Consider the following 17,886-nt stretch of genomic DNA (forward strand, 5'->3'; position numbering starts at 1 on the left):
TCTTGAAAGAAGTTGAAAGTCATTTTACATATTTCAAGCGGTTGGGAAACACTACCACAAATATGTTTTTTATAAATACATAGTGAAAGGGTTCATACAAGCTAAAAGCTTATTCCAATCTTTTATCAGTCTTCTAGACACAGTGCCTTTATTGATTGTTTGGTTTTGTTTTTAATTTTGAGGTACTGAACTACAATAGAATCATATTGTTTGAAATTGTTATATTGCTTTACAAGTATTCTTTAAAGAAGCTGTTGAAAATAAGATTGACTGACTTTCTTGTAAGTTGTTTTGTAATTTTAAAAAATAAATTCAAGTTGACATAATGAAACCATTTCTTTATTTTAGTTGTAAACCAATGTAAATGAGTAAGTTATTAATTGTTCACATGATTTATATGTGTGAATCTACTTACCCATAAACCCAATGGTTGCACTGACCGAGAACTTGTCCCGGCGGACCATATCGTTCTGAATGGTGGGAAAGGTGGAGGCTCCTCCATAGGCAAACAGTATTGTGCCAAAGGAGAAGAAAAAGTCTTGGAATGTGTGAGGATTATGTGGTACTGGCTCAGTGAGACGGAGGCCATCCATTACTATCTGGGTGAAGATGAGAACACAAGCCAATGCAGTAGTAAGCAGAGCTCCTACCCCCACAATCCTGATGATACCATTAAGTCAATAAATGGGAGTCCATGACATGTATACAAATCAAATTCTGATATTATCTATACAGGAAATGTTGAAATTCTTACTTGGAACTGTAAGCAGAACATTTTGTAGATATTTACACTTTTTTTACCCTTGAATACGACAGTTTTCTCACAAGGGTTTTCATGGTTTGGTACTATTACTGTTTAAATGGCTTTTAACCCTTAAAAGCTATTATTATGGTCATGATATAATAATAAATTCCTTTCCAAACATAAGATATCACAAATTGAGTAGTTATTTTTAATAGTAAAAACAAAAATACAAACAGGTGTTTTGAGTCTAGTTGGGTAACTTTACCACAAACTAGTGACTCTTATAAATGTAAACCAGACAGACCGCAAAAACCCCAAACGTCGAGTTCAGGAATCAAACCTGTGACTCCAAAGGCCGACTTCCACGTCCTAGAAAAGCACCTTACTAGCAACCATCCTGACTTGATTTCACTATACCCTGATTCTCTGTCAAACCGCCACTGGTTCTATGGTTCAATGACATTGAGCATTAAAACCATTAGAAGGGTTAATGATTGAAGGGTGGTTGATGATCCGCCAACACTAATAAATATTTCTAGTATTCAAGAGACTATAACACAAAAGCATCTGGCAATTTATGCTGATCTGTAAGGTAATTCAAAACTACTACTATGTAGAAACATTCCCAATAGTTCTTTTTAATGTTTAAGTTAAATCAGTTAGAACATTTTCACTTCATTGCTGTTATTTTGAAAGAGACTCACACATTTTTACAACGAAAAATATTCTCATATGGTGATGACCCATACTTCCAACACCAGATATCACAGTTCTTTGAACCTTTAATAAAGTATCAGCTGTAAGTAGTAGTAAATCACACAATGATGCCAATGACCTTGAACCTGCAACTGCATAGCAGCTCAGCAATAATTTCTCCGCAACAATTCAGTTTATTTTATAATGCAATTTTAAATATCTTAACAAACCAATATTTTCAAAGAATAACAGAATCTGTGAGTTACAAGTACCACACATTTTAACTCAGTGAAGTGAATTAATAAGTTCTAATAATGTTATTTAAAGCCTGGAGTTATTGTGACTGGGAATGTTAAATTACAATATACGTACACACCACAACAATTTTATAACATTATAGACAAATAACGCAGAAATAGCATTTAAACACATACCAGAAGTCTTTAGGTGATCCAAGCCACATTGGAGGTGTGATGACAATCGCAAAGAGGAAGAACCAGAGGCAGTAGCCCACCTGCGGTAAGAGATCCTTCAGCAGCTCTTGTACTATTTGAGCTGAGAGCAGAAGATACACTATGGAGGCTCCAAACAGGGTGAACTGCATACACCCTGAGACCAGCAGACTGAAACAGCACTTGGTTAAGTGAGACTGAGTAGGGAATATGAACAACCATTAGAATCCTGCTTAATATTTTACTTGGACATACTGAATGTTGGATTAGGCCTACATTTGCTACTGGGGTTAAAAAGGAAGTATCTGATGTATCACTGAGCAACTTTATCATCAGTGATCAGATCAGGAGGCAGGAGTCCTGATACTGTGAGTCACAAAAACCATCTGAAAACTCTGATTCATTCAATGTGAAAAAGCTAGTGCTCAGGCCTCATAATCGTTAACATTTTATAGTTTTTCTTTTACAATGGAAGATAATTAAATGCCATACTTGCTGGAAAATATTTTACCTTTTAAAAGTATTAAAATAGCTTAGATTTTCTATTAACATTAAATTTTAAACCTTTTACAACCTTTTAGCAGGCAACTAACAGATGATTAGTATGTTTTCAATCAATCTGATGTGACAAATACGTGAGGAATATACAGTCAGCGGGATGGATTTTTTAATATAGCGACTGGTGGTGGGGATCAGCACTCCGTCCTGTACTATTTATATATAGTCTGGCTTTGATCTGATTAACCCTTACTTTCTGATTATTACGTCAGCTTAGGAGGAGAACTTGTTCTAAGTAACCCTTAAAAGAATCTATATAGTTAGAGTAATCTGGCTTGAAAAAAGTCTAGGACAAATAGCTGCCTGGAATTAAACTGATCGGTTAAAGATTCTATGAACCAGTGATTAAAGCGTACATATCCAGCTGTATAACGAAGCTGGGTAGAAGGGAAGTTCCTTTTGTGAAACAGTCACCTGGCAAGAATCCAACAAGTACTATAGAAACTATACAACAGAACCAAGAAAAATCAGGACCAGTGTAATTACAAAGAAGAATTAACTAAGAAAATAAGGAGAGGCAAAAAAGAAAGCTTTAGAAAATTCTGTGAGGAAATAATTTTTATCTCTACCACAGCCAGGTTACATAAGCCATTGATAGAGAAGGGGTAGAGGGGCCCATACACTTTGGAAACTGGAAGATTGGGGTTTACAGAGGATGAGAAGCAAAGAACTCTAATTCATCTGGAAACTCACTTTCTGAGAAGTAAACTCATCCTACTGGGAGAGCCTGGAATTAAAAGACCTCAAAACAAGATTGGGGATAGCAAAAACATAATGAAACCACAAATAGTGGAGTGTGAAATAGGAACTTCCACCTTATTATCAAGAGTTTAACTCAAGGCATATTTTGGGATTGACTCACAAGAAATGGCAGAGATATGGGACAGAGAGAGAATGCAGGATAATAAGGGAACTGGAGCAGCTGTGTTTCGGCTGTGAACCATGTATTGTTAATTATAGATTCACTGAATATTTGTTGGACAGAGGTAAAAGCCATAAAAAACATACTCACGTTTAAACTTTTATAAAATGAAAAACAGACATTACTAGATTGTTTGATAGTCAAGCAGCAATCAAGCATTAAATTCTTCTATCATTTACATGTTTTTTGTTTTTTTTTAAGGAAAGGCCAATCCTCTTTTAAGCCTTAATCTGCATGTCTTCATGAGCAACTGGCAAGTGTTAGGATCTATCAAACAGAAATGGTATGGAACTTTAGGTAGACCCCCAATGATGTGGATGAAACAATAAACTTTCTCCCCTGCATAATGGGACAAGTAGGAGTTACAGGGAATGAAGCTAACCAAATAGTCACAGAAAAAGAAGACAACCAAAGAATCTAACCTAAAGAGAAGACGACCTTTGTGACAGTAATCCAAGGTCAAGACAAGCCAAGAACCTACTCGGAAACTACAACCACGGGTGAGTTGAGAAGCTCATTAGACTCAACAGGACCAAGCTAAAAGTTTGATGGACTTCTTTACAGCGCATTATAATATATATATATATATATATATATATATATATATATATATATATATGGTGTTGTCAATAATTGTAGTTTTCTTTTAAAACTGCTCTAAGTGAATATATATATATATATATATATATATATATATATATATATATATATATATATATACATACATCAGATTTAAAACTTTAAAATTTTCCCATTTCTATTTTGATAATATACTCGTACCTCATTTTCAATACACATTAGCATCAAAGTCAAATGTTTCAACATAAGAAAGTGATTAGCTTACATACCTGCCCCATCTGCCTACAGCCTTGTTAGCTATAGTGGGGTAAGGATTTCGAGTCTGCCCTCGGAATTCCGGGTATCTCTCCTCGATTATAGCCCAGCAGTGACCCAGCCTAGTGCCACCGTAGCCAGCGTTCAGACAGAACACAACCACCAACACCAACCCTATCCACCCTGCAAAATCACAGCTGTGTAAGCTATAGGGGTAAGGGTTTCGAGTCTGCCCTCAGAATTCTGAGTTTTTTCTTCAGAATGGGGGCCTGTAAGATTCAATACCCCTAAGTTTGCTGATTATTAGCCTTTTTATTCTCCTCAACTTAGTTTAAACATTGTTAATAGGTGCGCAATACAACCGTGATGTTCGAGCCCATAAACTAATGTGAGATGGTTTAAGGAGAATTTAGTCTTTGTTCCTTAATAAAAACAGTGAAAAGCATAATAATGTATACCAAACGTATACGTGTAGGCTAATTGAACAAGTACAAGAAGAGCTTACGAACAAAGTGGATTTTGTAAGATATTATGATTTACTGTTTAAAAAAATGAGAAGCTATTTGATAAGTTTAGACATTTTAAATTCACAATCCAATAAGGACATTTTCAATCAAGTTTTTGGCACAGGAGTAACATATGGTATAAATGTTGCTTAATATTAAATGTGCTATTTGATACTGAATATGGCCTCTACTAAATGTAGAGAAAAACTGCAAAACAAATGCTTCCATATAGCTTTACTTTTAATCATGTAAATTAAGTTCAAGACTATGTGTTTAGTTTGGAAAACATGAAAAAAACTTCCCCAAAATGTTTAAAGAGCTTTTCTACCAGGATATGTCTCTCTGAAATGTCAGCGAAACAGTCAACAATATTGTAAGTGACCATGTCGTTTGAAACATATTCTCATAAGCTCCTCAAAAGTCCAGTGACGAGTTATAGCGATATCAGGCAACTCAAAAGCTTTACAAAAATGGTATTTTTTGTACACACCTCCTTCAAAATATGTTAATATTGCTATATTTGTTGAAGATTCCAAAGTTCCTAGTGACAAAAGTTTAATTATATCTTGAAAATTTAGTATCTTTACGATCAGTACACTAAAAAGGAACAATGAGTTTCATCAAACTGTACGAATACCAAAAATATAATTTCGATTCCATCCTTCCCCTTTTAGCCACAAAACCACTCACTACCAGATTTATTGCAACCTTGCAAAGGGAAGAAAATTGTAGTGGAATTTTTAAATTATATTCCTGTAGGATCAAAGAGGTGTAGTGCTAAGTAAGACAAAGGAGAAAAATAAACACATATTAAACCGTCTATTATCATTATTGAACATTTCAAACTCAATATTTTCAACTTTTAAAATTCATGTAAGCTAATCTTAAAAAAATATGTAGCCAAACGCCAAAAAACACTTTGATAGTTTTCCGTTGCTATTATTAAAACAATTACTGTTGGTGAATTAATTTAGCAATATACAGATAATAAAAATGTTATATAACTACAAGTTTACATGTATTTTGTATTGCAAACAGTAATATTTATTCATGGAGTTCCAATATAAAGTATGGATTGTTATAGAAGTAGGAGACATGTTATTCACACATTCTTAGCAAACCTACAGAGACCCCTTGCATGGGCATGGTGAATAGTGTTACATGAAATGAATACTTTTTATAACTCAAGTAAAATAAAATATTGCTTATAGATTTACTTTATATTGACTCAAAATATATCTATCAACAAATAAAGGTCATATTATTGGGTTGTGAATCACTTTAATACATTTTTCACCCTCTTACAGCTAATCTGCACTGCTGGTTTATTACATTTTGAATTTTTACATAATAGTTTACTATTAAAACCTTTTACTGAACATAAAATTTAGGTAGTATTATATTATCATTTACAATTTAAAAAATAGAGTATTGCTCTATCATGAATAATAAGCAAGATACATGCGGTAATCCGAACAATTTATGAATGTGTAACTAAATTAACATAATTCTTATAAAAGAATAAAATTTTAAAAATTAGAATTACTCCTATCTAAAACAGTTTGGGACACCAGTTTTTCCATGATGTTGTACCCCATATTCTGTTTGCGATTTTTAAGCATTTTCTTAAACAGATGCCATCAGTTTAACTATTACGAGTATTAAAATAAAATTTACTTTTTGTATTTACTTTTGTGATGTGTCTGAAGAAGATATCCTTGATATCGAAAGGCCTCACAAAATAATAAAAGTATTAAATATTGGTTTTATGTTTTAATGTAAGTAAGATGCCATCAGCCATAACGTCTTCTAGCTTACTTTTATGTAATCCAGCGCTTTCTCACATCAAGGCTCTAAGAATGAAGACATTTTTGTCCCCTTTCACTTTGTTTGGGTTGTCACATGACAATGTCATCTGTGATTTCTTACTCCATTCCCTGTATAACACCTACATGGTGACATGACTCATGCGCCGACTTTAAGACAGTAGGAGTAGTAGTAACACACATCTGCTGCAGTCAATGTCTTATAACAATCGTATTGTTTTTATATCACAGCACTAAAGAGAAATTTGGCATCATTTCCATCCTTCATACAATTTCCACAAAGGGTTCTACAAAAATAGTGTGGAAATAGTGAAATACAACGTCCAGTATCTGAAGTATCTATATACTTAAATATGGTTTTTCAGGAGAACCTACCAGGCACTAAATGTTCATAGAATATTCATCATTAAAACAAAATTTTCTTTTTTCAAGATGAGATTATAGTGCTCATCATGAATCTTTTGTTAAAATAGTTTTAAATGTATATTTATGTTGTCATACAGATGATATTAAACTGAAAAGTGTCAGGTTTACTAACACACACAACACTGTTAATCCACTGTTTGAAACATACTTTTTTATACTGGATTAAGTTCTAAGTGTCAATTTGATGAACGTCAAAAAAGCATTATACAATTTCATAAACATGTAAACCGTAGTACCTATTTGTATTTCTAACAAAATTTTAATTTTTTTCATTTTAAGATATTTAAATTCAACCCAATACAATACAATGTAACATAATTAAATGAAAATGTGATCAGATGTATATATTTCATTTCAAATAAACAAAATTTGTGAACATTTCAAATTTTACAACAATACTAATGTAAACCTACAAATTGAGAGGTTACCTAAGCATATACTTGTTTAATATTTGTTTTATCTTCCTGCCGTAATTGTTTTAAGAATGAAATCCAAAACTAAAGGAATAATTGAAAAGTTCATGGTAAACAGAATAATTCCAAGATATACTATCAGAATTATAAGAGGAAGTAGTGGAACATTTATTGTATAGAAAGTTTTCAGTTGGACTTTGATGCATGAGTGGTATTCTATGATAACTTACACAAGGCAATCTCTTGTTTCAATTTATAAAAGTATAATTTGTCTTGTGTACATGCAGTGATAAGACGTAGATTACACACTGCTTTCACTAAAAATAAGTTTTATTCACGTACACTGTGGAAGAAAGATATATGACCCCATGACCTTAGAATATTTTATAGTCCATATCAAGCAGCTACTTTTCAATACTTTTACACGAACAAATAGTAGATAGTAAAAACAGAAACCAGAAATTACAAAAAAAACTTATTTGTAACAGAACTTTACAATATTTGATTATTTTAAAATCTATTTATGATTAAATCATATTTACAAAATGATTATTTAATTTTAATATTCAAAATTTGATGACATACTACAGTTGAAAATCATCGTTTAAAAATAGGTATATAATTTATTACAATGAAAAGTATTATTTAAGATAATATTAGGCATTTTACTTTGTAAGTTGAAGCACGACAAATCCTTATAAACAATATTTTTAGCCCCTTGATCTAATAAAGAATGTTTTTCAACCTCTAATTACCCATAACATTATTGTAGATGAGTGGTAGGAGAGATTACTACTCACCATTCGGACATTCTATTCCTGCATTACAGTCTCTTCCACTCCCGAGCCCACTATACCATTCTACACAGAGCTGGAGGCATACAAACTTGACTACTTCAACTCATTCTCCCACCAAGTGCAAGTTGCCATGTATCATTCAGTTAGTTCAAGCACTATAGGTATAAATAATGTATCTGATCTTCATGGAAGGATGTGGTAAATGAGTGATATTTTGTTGAAATATCAACACATTATAAAAAACACATTAAATAAATTTTTTAAATACTGAACAAAATTTACTTGGTCTACTATTATATACATCACTGAGTTTGTCTAAAAGCTTTCTCTTTAATAAGCAAGTCCTTCCTTTCACTTTTTCTTACTCTCTTCCAAAAACTGAGTTTGTCTTTGCTTTTTTCAATACTTAGTGAAATTCAACATTTTTCGCACCGTCAAAAGTTGGTCGCTTTTTATCTAATCATTGTCTTAAGTTTGGTTCACCACTACTAATTAATAGATTGACATTTCACATATTACAAAATGCAATAAACTAAAGTTAAACCACTTGAGTGATTGCAGAAACAATAGACCAAGACATAACTGGGTTACTCTAGATCAGTACGGGGACGTGCAAAGCCACAAGTATTTGACATTATTTCATATATAAAAGTTATAATGATATTATATACAGGCCTACATACAGTTTTCTAATGGAGGACATCCTATGGAATATTTAAAAAATTACCCCAAAAAATTTTATTTTTACAATTAAAAATCCCCTTAGAGATGGTAAACACTCAAGACATTAATTGCACAGAGTTAAATTAGTAGAAGGATCCATTATTGTTCCTTATATAAAGTAATGGTCTACCAATATATCTGCAAGGATAATGTAAAACAATGATGTCAATGTTACTGCTATTACACTTACAGAGAAATCTAAGATGGAACAGACAATCAACAAAAAAGAAGCATTAGCTTAGTTGAAGTACTGTGTTCCAGATAACTTTGTCCTAAATGAAGAAAAACTGTCCACATGGTTTTTACCAAAAATGGTAAGAATACAAATATGAGAATAGCTAATCTTAATTACAAATCTTCAACCTTGGCATTTTAATTAACTCCAGTCTAACAAGGAAATCACATGCTGACCAGTTACGTAAAATGCTCTGACAAGAACCTTTCTCCTTTACTGAGACGAGAAAATCAGAGACTCAGAAGCAACTAGTACAACCTATTTTGTCTTCCTTATGTATTTAAAGTGCCCTCAGAAGGATTGACTACAAATCTAAAAAGAGTTCTAATTTCAGCTGCTAAGTAGCCTTTGTTTAACTTACAGTTCCAACAGTTATAGCAATTTACATTCAAGAGATCCAGTTTCCAATATTGAGGTAAAACATTTCATTTATTAATCCATGCAGTCTTCACAACTCAAATAGACATATAAAAACATATGCCATTACAAAACCATGAATGCAACAATCTTTGCCCTTCTATTCCATTATCTTGGTCTGTTGAGAAAGAATCCAACATATCTAGAACCAAAGTACTTGCCGCTGGAGAAACCATTCTAGGAAGTACCACATTGCTGGAGAGACCGTTTTCATATTGAAAGAATACCTAAAGAAGAAACACTGAAAGAAGACCTTACCTGATTCTACTTAAAACAGCTTATATATACCTGTATGTTCTAGGCAGAAATACCATATAGGTAACTTTGATGCTATTACTGATTTCCATGATTATGTAAATAAAGATACTGTCTAATAGTAGCTAATTGGGCTTGAATCACATATTAGTATCCTGAAAATATAACAATAACAAACAAGTTCTCACCCATTTCTGTAACCAAGTATCACTCATAATGTTTTTTCTACATACTTTACAGATTTGACGGTTAATATCACCTACTTTCACGCCTTTAGTGTTAACAAAACATTATATATCACACCGTGTATTTCAGGTGGAGGCATTTTAAACACTCGAAAACAACCTTAAACACAGTCATTTGGATCCTTAATGGTGACTGTGGCAGCGCTATAACAGCGGAATGCCAAAATAGTACTTACTTTAAGGCCTTGTATATTTTAAAATTAACTATATATGTATTTAGAATCACAAATTATCATAACAATCAGTAGCATTTCTTGAGTGAGGGTAGCAGTAACATCCGGGTGGCAATGTGAAGCATGTTCAATGCTCTTCTGGCAGTGTCAGTGAGGATTACTATGTCATTTTAAGCACTGTATACCAGTGTTCAAAACGGATACCAAACTCAACTCTCCCACCGACTGTGAAGTACTTAGTGTTATTAGATCACTGTTAGTAAAGAAAATCCAACATAATTCAAATGAAATTGGAATGGAAATCGATTGGGAACTGCGTTCTGTTTATGGAAATATTGAATTTAAAAACTGTGCCAATTGTTTCGTGAAAGACTAATGTTCACAACAAAAACCAAAGTGACCGGCCGTCTGTGGTTTACCGATGATCCCGAGATTAAGGAAAATTGAAGTTTCATAATCCCAAATATATAACAGTTTTTTCCACGAATATCAAGAACTCAAGTGTAAGATATAGTGAGTAAACAATTGGATATTGTAAATTTTTACTGATTAACTGAAAACAAAAAGAATCAGATCAACTCTAGTTTCATACCCGGTACCATGAAGTAGGTGACGAATTTCTTAAGCACCTAATCACTAAAAGGATAAAGGAATTCATTATGTAAATTTCAAACAAAAACAACAAATCACTGGAATGAGGATACACCTCATCGCCACTAAAATACAGCCACGATTATCGCCGTCGTCAACAATTAATTATATGCACACATGGCAAAAAATATAGGTATTTATGAACAAATGTGTGGTACCACAGTTAACAATTCAATAAACTTCTTTAAACATTTTTCCACAAAATAATTTTGAATGTTTGACACATTTTATTAGCTATCAAATCATTAATGTAAACTAATGACATGTTAACGTAAATTCAAAAACCAACAAAATTAGAAATTTGTAATCAGGTGAAAATAAATTTAATCCAATTTTCTAGGATCTACCAATGTTTGCCAGCCATATTTGTATCAACATTTTTAATTGTATGATTATGATGAAATTTCATGCTCAAAGTATTATTGTATACAAAAAAAGTTACTAATATTTTTTTTATTTTATGAATGTTATAATTTAAAAATTAGTAGGCTATACTTTTTTAATACGTATTTAAATGGTAAATTACAACAATATTTGAATTTTTCCTGAACAACCATAAATAGTTGAAAAAACTAAGCTTTGGATTAGCATATGTTTTATACATTTAAAATTAAACATCAACCACAGATATATATAAAAAAATACACTTGTAAAAGTGTTTGACGTCTAACATTAGTTCGTATAGAGCTAAAATCAAGATGGCTATCAGTAAAGCAGGATCTTAAGGAATTAAACTTTGGAAAGTGAAAGATTTAGAGAAAGTAAGAATAAATATAGCCTACTACTCTCAAGCATGGGAAGAACATAAAGCCGACACACTAAGAGTAAAAAGCTCTGTAAAAGCTGTGACAGAAGTCACCGAACAACTTGAGAGGTTCAGAGAAGAGCCGAAGTAAGAGAAAAGGCCAGCTCCAAATCTTTGGGTTGTCAGGATGTTTTTATACGTCCACAGAATGGATCTGTAATGTTTTGGCTGGTGAGAAATAACATATGTTCCAACAATATTCTAAAGTTAATAGTAATTTTGTCTTTAGCATTTATTTCCAGAAAGTTTTAACACAGAGTTGACTTATTATTATTTCGAAGCCTGAGAACATTTGTTTAAACTTTTATCACATATTCCTTACATGTATTTTTAATAATACAACAGGAACCATCTAATGTACGGGGTGTCTATAAAAGAACTCCGGGGTTTTAAGACAAAATATTTTAATAAAGTAAAAAACGTACATACATGTTTTATACATGATTAGGAAAGCTTACATTTTCAAGATTTTTTAACAACTTAGTAAAGTTCAATGTGAGCTCCGTTAGTGGCACGGCACACGTCGAAACGGTATTCTTCCTCTTCCCATGTCCTGGCGAGCATGTCTGGGGGAACGGACGCCACGCAATTCACTATTCGTTCCCTGAGATGGCGAACATTTCGAATTTTCTCCGCATAAACAAGATTCTTGATATGCCCCCAGAAGAAAAAGTCCAACGGAGTCATATCAGGGCTCCTTGGTGGCCATGGAATAGGTCCTTCCCTTCCAATCCACCTGTTACCGAAACGAGCGTCCAGTGACTCACGCACACGCAAACTGAAGTGTGGCGGCGCCCCATCTTGTTGGAAGTAAACTAAACCTTTCTCCGCCTCAATGTCATCCAACTGAGGATAAACATACTCCTCTAACATGTCACAATAGACATCACCATTGATATTCCTTTCGGCAAAAATGAAGGGACCTATGACTCTGTCATGCATAAGAGCACACCAAACATTCACTTTGGGCGTGTCACGTTCGTACTCAATAAACTCATGGCGCGGCTGTGAACCCCAAATTCTGCAATTATGCCTGTTTACAGTTCCGTTCACATAAAAAGTAGCTTCATCACTAAAAACCACACTTTAAAAAAAATCATTATCTTCATCAATTTTAGCCAGCATGGAAACAGAAAAGTCGAATCTCTTAACCTTGTCTGCCGGTTTGATATGATGTAAAAGTTGAATCTTATAGGCAGTTAAACGAAGTCTTTTATGAATTACCTTATGGACTGTTGATCTTGGTAACCCCAATTCCAGACTGCGTCTTGTTACCGATTTCTTAGGGCTTCGAGTGCATGAAGCTCGGATTCTGTCTACATTCTCTTGAGACACACGCGGCCTACCCGGCGACTTTTGCTTCAAAACACTTCCTGTTTCCTTTGAACGCACTTAACCACTGATGAATTGTTTTGTCTGTAGGCGGGTCAACACCATAGCTACGTCGAAAGTTTCTTTGTACAGTAACAACAGAATTAGTTTCTATGAGCCAAATAACACACTGAGCCTTTTGTTGAGGGGTCGCCATAGCGCGGCAGTCCAGACGACACTGACTGCCTGCCGCAGCCGCTACGTCATTTCAAGGTCAATGCTCCGCAGTGCTGCCAACTGTTGAGAGAAAAATTCCCAATTGGTATGAGTAAAACTCTTTGAGATGCTTGTTTCAAAGGAAATTGATCAAATGTTGCTATCTTTTATAGTTTTAAAAATATTAATTTTTTAAACCCCGGAGTTCTTTTATAGACACACTGTATATAATTTTTTTTAATTAGGTGAAAGTTTTTGTAAATCCTTCACCAGTAGAGTAAAGATTTTCTGGTAAGATTATTTGTATTTCAAATTGCTATGCATGTTGACAAGGTAATAGTGAAACATTTATAACATGGTTAATTTTTCCTTCCAATTCCAATAAAAATAAAAATTATAGTTATTGAGTGTTCAAAAACCAACGCCATGGCTTAAAATATAAAATGTGCTGTATGTTTTATTTAACAGTCAGTCATCATCGATTCAATCAACTTTATTATTATTTCTAGTGGAATATAATTGATGTCATAATATTAACTGATCTTTTATAGAACATAATCATTTATGATTGATCATAAGCTTGTGTTGGGAAGAAGGGTTAATGACAAGGGAATGCCCAATCTTGACAGATCTCGTAGAATAATCTGATTGATTAAAAAATCTAATGAATAACAAATAAATTTACAATATATGAGGTAGAGTAAAATAGTTTCTGGAATCAATTTAAATACATTTATTGAACAAAGGTATAAACTTATAAACCTATTTTCCTCTAAAATACTCTCCTTGGACAACACACTTGCTGTAATAATCGTAAAGTTGTACAAAATGCTTTTGGAACTCATTTAGTGAAATATCTTTCAATGCTTTTATCCCATTTTGTTTGGAAACCTCAGCATCTGTACATTTTTCAATAACATCAAACCATCATTTTTTGGGGGGGAGGGGGTGTTTTTTTTTCTCCCTTCAATAACATTTTCAGCTACATGAAGAGAAAGAAATCGACCCGGTGTGAGGTCGGGCGAGTACATTGGAAGCATTTGTCACATCAATTAACTCACCAGATGTCATCAGTTGTTCTTTATGGTCTGAAGTCATAAAACAAATTCAATGTACATTCAAACCATCATTAAGGGTAGTATGAATATTACCATATCATAAATTTACCTCAGATGCAATTTTTTCAATTGTTTTTCTTCTATTTGCGAGGACATGACAACTTGCCACAACCCCTCAATATTGCCATCAGTGGTTACAGTTAAATCTATAAGAGTTATCTTTAATGATTATGTGATCTTTATAAAAACAATTATGATATTTATAAACGCTTTCGTCATGGTTTTTTTTATTGCCTTGTCTTTGTACGCTTGAATTAGCAATCAAAGAGACTAACAAAATAACTCTTAAAACAACAAACAAATTATAATGACTGCTCACTGTTCACTGAATGCCATTTTTTTAAATCGACCATTTAAACACACAGCCATACAAAAAGCGCTCTCCACAGTTGTACAATGGCAAAAGAGTGACACTCGCACTACCGATATTCTCTTTCTATGAGTAATGCCAACTACTCCACCACAAACTTCTAATTGTGCGATTGGGCTTGGTGTCTCTAGACATTGATTCTGGGATTCTTTGACTCTACCTTGTATAACTTACTAACCACAGTCAACCACAGCCTTTGGTATGGCCAGCACTCCACTGCCAGCCATTTCTCCTGCCACAAAGATGGCCGCAGAAATGACATTGAGACCCCCATCAGGTCCCGATTGCTGACTCTTCTTTTCTCCCCGTGGCAGAGTTTCCTGCAGACAACAATACATCTAAGAGACTCTCAATGTCATGGTTTGAATTACATTTCTCCAGCCACAAATATCTAGAGATGATGTAACTCCAGTCAGATCCAGACCAAAATGTGCTTCCCCTTCCCTTTCAGAGCTTCCTACAGCCACGAAACATTTATACAATTCTATCTAACCACAAACTTTACATACCACAAGAAAAAGACAATACTTAGATATCCATTACTATCCTGGTTTCCATGTATCGGAAACTATAGACATATGTAACATAATACTGTAACAAACTAATGATACCATATCAAGTTTCATGATGTTGTATGTGGTAGAATGTTCAATATTTGTTGGATCGACTCTGGCAAAAGAGCAGAAATCCGACTCTGGTGAGGGAAACTGTATTCCAATATCTGGTCTGTGTATTATTGACAATCAGGTAATCAACCATGAGAAGAGCAGTTTCCATCAGTGGCCAAGCTTCAAACTGGTTTTATATCAGAACTGCTTATAACATCATCTTTTAAATGTGTACAATATGGTTGTCTCAGAATGCAGAATTATTAAAAGGTTTGGGTCATATATCTGAGACACTATTGGGAGACATCACTACTGACTAGGGTTCTCAGAGGATCCATCACGTCAACTCCAGTCTACGTAGAAGAAAAATCTCCTGATCTGTGTGAATTACTTAGTTTAACATGTACATAAATTACTTTATGAATTAATTTATATTCAACAAAGATTTTTGAACAAATACATTTTTATTAGAAACAAGGGGAGAGGCAAAGAATGTTTTTGTGATAGTTCTAAATATATACTTCAAATATAGTCAAAATTTTACAAATTTTATGTACTTTCAAAGTTAATATACATGTATTAAGTTTTAATTAAATGTTTTGGAAGGCATAAAAAAATCATTTGATTCAAAAATGCAAACAGTAAACGTGACTAATTTTGTTACAATAAATACAATCCTTTCAAAGATTCACATTACTTTTCTTATTAGATCTTTCCTCACTTTTCTCTTTAATATTGCTATCCTTCTTAACTCTTTTAAAGTATTTTCCATTTAAAAAATCAAAAAATCATGTGAAGTGGAACTTTTAAACATTTATCTGGATGAGTGTCAAATCTGTTTTTTCTTTTTTTAGGGAGAGGATGAAAAATGTTTTATGCACACAAATGGTGTGTAGTGTAGTACTTTATGTGCTGTTGAGGTATTAAGCTATACCTATAGCTTTAAACAAAATTCTGGGAACTCCCAAAAATATACATATACTATTTATTTATTATTATTTATAACATGGCAACCACAATTTACTACTGCATACTTCTACTACTACTGCCTCTTGAGTTGAGAAGCATTTGAAGACATGAAAAGATAGTACATGGCAGTGGTGAGTACATGGTAGTGATGTCAAATCCACTTGCTATCTGACTCACCAAGAGAGCAGGACTCAACTTGAAAGGTTTGTCTTTCAATACTGAACCTGCTCAGTGCCCAGATCTGACTGACTCTTGACATTGTCAGTTGCTAATCAGTTTTGTTGGAGTGAGCATCAGTGTTTAAGAAGTCGTTTTATATTGTGAATCGTGTTAGTAGTTTGTGTTAAAAAATATAATTAGTGAATTATTTTATTTTCTTCATATTAGTTTTTAATCCATTTTTTAATTCATTTGAATAAAACTTTTTGTATACAATGAAAATTTAGTCATTTTTTAAATGTCTAATTTAAATTCAAAACATGAAGAAGACTGCAGTGTAAGGCAGCATTGTGGAACAGAGTGCCACAAAAAATGCTACACAAAGTCAGTGAAAATAATAAATGTTGAAACATTAAGTGATACTGAAAAAAGGGTTGTCATACTAAGAAGTGATGTAAATACAGAAGGATTTGTAGATATCTATGCTCATCACAAAACATATCTTTTGAATAAGTTTGAAACATATCAAACCTTTAGTTTTGACCCATTCCAAACACACACAAAAAATAACAAAAAATTAAGACCTGTGACTGGAATTTTCTGATCAGACAAATAACATTTCTAAAAGCAAAGTAGGCTATGTAATTCTTGCAGAGAAGAATATTATAAGTGTAGAAATGAAGGTGACGTTAGTTTAGAAATTGAAAATCTCTCTGATGACCTTCCAGACATTGAAAATGATTTGGAGTAAGGAAGAAGCATTAGAAGAAATTAATTCATCTTTAGTTGATATTCGGGAATCTCAATTTAAATTTCATGCTATTCTTTCTCAAATGAAATCAAGTTATGCAAAAATAAAATTGAATTCTGCTTGCTCCACTATTAAATCGAAAGTATGTCGAGTTTAGAAATAAGAATTTTTACCTGGAAAAAATAGAAAATGTACCAAAACATATTCAACAAAAATCTGATGACTTGGATAGGCTTGTTGAATTATAGTCAAAGAAAACCTTGAAACACCAGTAACCCACAGTCAAAAAATTCAACTATTACACTCGCACCTGTTTCAAGGAGTCGCAAGAAGGTTTCTGAAAAATTCAAATTTAGAGAATATACAGTTTGTAAAGCACAAGAAATATTAAAGGAAAATATTGGCATTGCTTTACCTGAGCCAAGGAAAGGAAAAGTACTAGAACAAGCCACAGTTGATCTGGTCATGAGTTTCTATCAAAACAATGAATTTTCACAAACTATGCCAGGGAAGAAAAATAAAGTAAGCATATCCAAAAATATACATCAACAAAAAAGACTTACACTTTGTAACCTTAACACACTCTATGCTGCATTTAAATTTGAATATCCTGCAATAAAAATTGGTTTCTCAAAATTTTGTATGCTTCGCCCTAAGTGATGTGTATTAGCTAGATCCTCAGGTACCCATGCTGTATGCATAATA

The 17,886-nt window shown here is 33.1% G+C and overlaps 1 protein-coding gene across 1 annotated transcript in view; it reads right to left on the minus strand.

Moving 5' to 3' along the window:
- Window positions 1-17,886, minus strand: part of LOC124366061 (amino acid transporter AVT1A-like) — a 34,104-nt gene that overhangs the window by 11,443 nt on the left and 4,775 nt on the right. The window contains exons 2-5 of the mRNA XM_046822274.1: window positions 14,873-15,014; window positions 4,222-4,390; window positions 1,876-2,064; window positions 416-660 (exon numbers count right to left, since the gene is read on the minus strand). Coding sequence (XP_046678230.1) covers window positions 416-660; window positions 1,876-2,064; window positions 4,222-4,390; window positions 14,873-15,014 — 745 coding nt within the window. The remainder of the gene's footprint in view (window positions 1-415; window positions 661-1,875; window positions 2,065-4,221; window positions 4,391-14,872; window positions 15,015-17,886) is intronic.

The sequence above is a fragment of the Homalodisca vitripennis genome, chromosome 1, assembly GCF_021130785.1.
Source record: "Homalodisca vitripennis isolate AUS2020 chromosome 1, UT_GWSS_2.1, whole genome shotgun sequence".
Classification (NCBI taxonomy): domain Eukaryota; kingdom Metazoa; phylum Arthropoda; class Insecta; order Hemiptera; family Cicadellidae; genus Homalodisca; species Homalodisca vitripennis.